At 35.8% G+C, this 4,741-nt stretch overlaps 1 protein-coding gene across 1 annotated transcript; it reads left to right on the top strand.

Moving 5' to 3' along the window:
* Positions 1 to 366: 366 nt before the first annotated feature.
* LOC127958549 (atypical chemokine receptor 2-like) lies at positions 367 to 2,303 on the top strand. Its single transcript, XM_052557447.1, has one exon. It carries the CDS (start codon positions 412 to 414, stop codon positions 1,318 to 1,320), a length of 909 nt encoding a protein of 302 aa, XP_052413407.1. The 5' UTR covers positions 367 to 411; the 3' UTR covers positions 1,321 to 2,303.
* The last annotated feature ends 2,438 nt before the right edge of the window (positions 2,304 to 4,741 follow it).

Below are 4,741 nucleotides of genomic sequence, written 5' to 3'. Positions count from 1 at the left end.
GATAATTTTTTTCCCCTTTTTCTTGAATTTGTGAGAAATTTGCCAGTTTTAGTGTATTTTTCCCAATTTTTACGTTTTAAGGAATAAGATCAAGAAGAGACAGGATTCGGTCATCAAAAAGCATTTATGCATTTCTTGAAAATGGAACCTTATATATTCAGAACGATACAGTAACTTTTTGTCTAGATAAAAGTCAAATAATGTTGACAGATGCGGCAGCTGGCCTCTGTGCACCCTCCCAAATACACAGTATTGCATTGTATTTTTAGATGCTTAAGAGAGAAGGAAGTGCAACTTACAAACCACATTCATGCACCTTATACACCCAGACTAAAACTAAAAAGAGTAAAAGCGATCATCTCCCTTAGCTGTTGTTGGGCAAACCTTCATATTCACATCAGCAACTGGCAGATGAAGATGGAGTACCAGAACATTTCTAACAGCTCTCTGGTCGCCCGTACCTCAGTGGACGAGTTAGTATCCAGCACTGTTCTGGGATTGTGCTGTGCTCTGGGTGTACCAGGTAATATAGTGGTGCTGGTCATCCTCACCCAACATTTGAAGGAGGGCAGTTTTACCCCCAAACTGATGCTGAGTCTGGCTGTCTCGGATCTATTGAGTCTGATTTCTCTGCCTGTGTGGATCTATGCCCTACTGAATGGCTGGGTTTTTGGTGACGAACTTTGTAAGTTATTTTCATATGTAGTCTACTGTAGCCTTTACAGTAGTGTGCTTTCTGTCACATTGTTGAGTGTGCAAAGGTACCTGCAGGTGCTGTATCCACAGAGATGGGCAAAACTTGGACAGAAGGGCCAAAAGGGGCTGATTTTTGGGATATGGACATCCAGTGGAGCTCTGGGTTCTTATGCTCTTTATTTCCGAAACGTGAAGCAGAAGAAGGACAGGTTTCCAGAGTGTCATCAGGATTATAGAAATAATCAAGAAAAACTAGCTGTCTTACTCGTAGAGACTCTATTGATGTTTGTTGTGCCTCTCTTCAGCCTGTTGTTCTTCTACCTTCGACTTCATCAACGGATAAGTCAGTCAGCTTCCTTCAAAAGCCAAAGGCTGACAAAACTGGCCGTCAGAATCGTAATGGCCTTCTTCATATTCAGCACCCCCTGTATGATCAACAATTTTGTCTTAATGGCATTGTCATGGGAATCAGATGTCAGCAACAATGTTACCGGGGCTCTTTTCTTCATCAACAGTTGTGTGAACCCCTTTCTGTACGCCTTCTCGGCCCGTACACTGCGATGCAGAAGAAAACAGCATTCAGACGAGCAACAACATCAGAATATAACAGAAAACACACTCTGATTAAAAACATGCACTTCCAGGGGTATTTTATGTTTTATTTTTTTAAGTGATTTCTTATGCGTTTTTCTTTTTTTAACTTACTGTATTTAGGGAAGTGCATACAAAGAGTTTCTTCATACTCATTTTCATCATAATCATTTCCTCAACATGTCTCCTCAATTTGAATACATTTTTCCTTTTAAAAGTACATTGAGCCCTACTTTTTACAGGCTTTTCTTACAGTGTTACTTGTGTACTATTATAGCTTACTTTGAACTTAACATTGTGTATAAATATTGGCTCTTATAACCCATTGTTCAAGATTTCCTCATTTCTAAATGTTGTGGCATTTGTGGCAAAAAGTTTTGAAAATGTACTTTCTTGCAAGAAAAAGGTCATCATTCAGGTTTGGCTGTTTCCTTTTATCGCTCAGCTCATGAAAAACTCAAGCATACTGATGAAGCATCTAGCGAGGAAAAGTACCGTTTGGTAGAGTAAATCAAATAAAGCTAATAATTCAAGTAAAAATTTCATTTTGTCACCTTCAAAAAAAAAAAAAAAAAAATCTGTTAAATGTATATATTAAAATAATAAAATATTTTTTTTTCTGTAGCAAAAAAAATAAATAAAAAAAATAAAATAAAAATGAGTGAAAATGGTGGTGGTTAGCCTTAATTATTCACATTACCTGGGTTAATTTCAGCTGGGAGCGGGGGTGGTGGTAATTATGCCTTGTAAATAAAATTTCATACATTCTGTTTTTCCATATTCTTTGCTAATGACATGATAATGAAATGTGAGAACATATGGCATTGTGACTCCTTTCATATTTCATACTCTTCTGCCATTTTGGAGTTTACACACAATATGCAGACATGTTATAGGTCCGATCTACCACTACATACAGGAAATACGTGGCATGGATATAATAAAATCCATACAAATAAATCACAAATTCTTTATGATATTAGTAGTTAATTATAAAAGACCCGAGTTGTTGTTAAAGGGGACATCGGATGCCAATTTTCCACAAGATGATATGATTCTTCAGGGTCTTAATGAAAAGTCTATAATATACTTTGGTTAAAATTTCTCAGTGGTAGTGTAAAAAACACCCTCTTTACCCTGTCAAAATAAGCTGTTTTCAGCACGCATGCAGCTTCAAAACACCTCAATCGCTTAATCAGAGATGTTCTTGTCTTCCCCTGCACTGGAGTCGACACAATGGCCGACAGCTCTCAGCTCACTCAGAGCAGGTCTAGGGTAAGACATCCTTGTCAATCAACTATCGTGGGAGGGGCCTGTTTAGAACTACATCATTCTGACAGGAACCTCAGAACAGCCTGATTTGAGAACGGGGATTAAAAAATAGGGATAAATATAGGGATCATTATAGTGTGGATGTGTACACACACATTCATGTTCAAACAAAAACAAAAGTTAATTTAGCATCTGATGACCCCTTTAAAATATTCTTAAACTCTTATTGTCAAGTCAAGTCTGAAGTGACTATTGCAACTTAAGTCACTAATTCAAGTGCCCATCTCTTCTTAAAATTGTTGAAACACATCAGAACTTTCAAAATACTGAAATACACGTTTCTCTATGTGGCATGAGGGGAAAACGTCCAGTAATTCCAGACTCCATTATAATTACTCATATTTGTGACAACAGTGAATAACACAGTGGTGCGATAGATAGACACACTTTTTTTTCTTTTGAAAAGCTAATTATATGTTTTATTTCCATAGATTAATGAGGCTTATTGGGGGGCAATGGCCATATGAAAATCCACACTGGTCATTACAAGCAGGGAGATGAAGGAGACTTCATTTTTAAGCCTTACCAAATCTTCTGAAGAACTACGAGGTAGAGCCGCAGACTGGAAGCAGCCATGGAAGTGAAGTCAGCCAAGAAAAATGCATGAGATCTGGAGGTCCACCACATGAAAAGGTCTCCCAGGGTTTAGTGGAGAACTTTTCCCTGAAGACAGCCTCCTACAGTTTTAAGATGCTGACACAAAACTTCCCAACAAACTATAACATATCTTATTTCACACAGATGAATGGACAACAGACAATCTTTTTGTCACTAAAGAATAATAAAATACATTTATAAAACAGTCACATAATCTCACACACTATGAAGATGTATTACAGGAAAGGGCATGATTACAGAACACACATTTTCCATCAAACATGCAAATGCTGCCGTCAGACATTTTAAAGCAGCCATCAAAGGCATGGAAACTCCATGTGGGAAAAGGCTTAGCAAACCCAGTCACTCTCAGCATGACTCATTCATGCAGAGCCATGTTCTCTCATCAGGTAGATCCATTCTGTCCAGTCACCTTCCCCAAAAGACCACTCTAACTTTCCCCACTGTGAACCATAATCATGCCATGTTATCCCTCAGAGCCCTGCCTCCATGAGGTAAGAGTTACAACCACATGCAAGGGATAATTCACTTAAAAATAAAGGTTCAGTCATCATTCACTCACCCTCTTGTTGTTCCAAACCTGTGGTCCAAATAAGATTGGACCCCACAGATCACTTTACAAACATCTTCATTTGTTATGCATAATTTATACTGGTTTGGAATAGCATGAAGGTGTGTAAATGATGACAGTTTTATTTTAAGGGGAACTATCCCTTTACCGTAGAGGCAGACAGTGAGGATAGGTCTAGATACTGTTAACTAGTCTTTTTGTGCACTTTTCACTGCACTTTTAGTAAAGATGTACAAGGCAGCAAAAAGATGTACAAGGCAGCAATATACAAACAAAATGACTTGCTTTTCGTAAACAATCTAATGTGGTTTTGGTTGACCAGTATACTCTGAAATAATTGGCTGTTTATAGCACCAGACTGCTAGTGGGACCTGTTCATTAACTCTGCTACAATGGTTGCTTTTTGGGGAGTTATTATATATGTCTTATTACAATCAGTGTGATTTTAGTATTATTTATACCATAGTAGGACTGCAGCTATTTATTGTTTTAGTAATCAAGTATTCTACCGATTATTCCATCGATTAATCGAACATTTGGATAAAACATATTTTTTCTTTATTAAAGAACAATATTTAATACAAAAGAGAAAATAAGACACATCTCAAAATAATTTGTTAACTTACTAGAATTTTTTTTATTTTTATTGCTGAAATTGCATACATTAATAATAGTGAAACCTAAACTCATTTAATGCATTTAATTGCCAAATTACATTCAAAATGCAAATACAAATATATCTATCTATCTATCTATCTATATATATATATATATATATATATATATATATATATATATATATATATATATATCTATATATATATATATATATATATATATATATATATATATATTTTTTTTTTTTTAAAGGTTAACATTAAAACCTAAAACTAAAGCATAAAACAAGAAATATAAAAATCTACGAAGTCATAA

Source organism: Carassius gibelio, chromosome B5, assembly GCF_023724105.1.
Source record: "Carassius gibelio isolate Cgi1373 ecotype wild population from Czech Republic chromosome B5, carGib1.2-hapl.c, whole genome shotgun sequence".
In the NCBI taxonomy this organism is placed as follows: Eukaryota; Metazoa; Chordata; class Actinopteri; order Cypriniformes; family Cyprinidae; genus Carassius; species Carassius gibelio.
The sequence above is the reverse complement of the archived record's forward strand: the minus strand, read 5'-3'. Positions and strand labels throughout refer to the sequence as shown.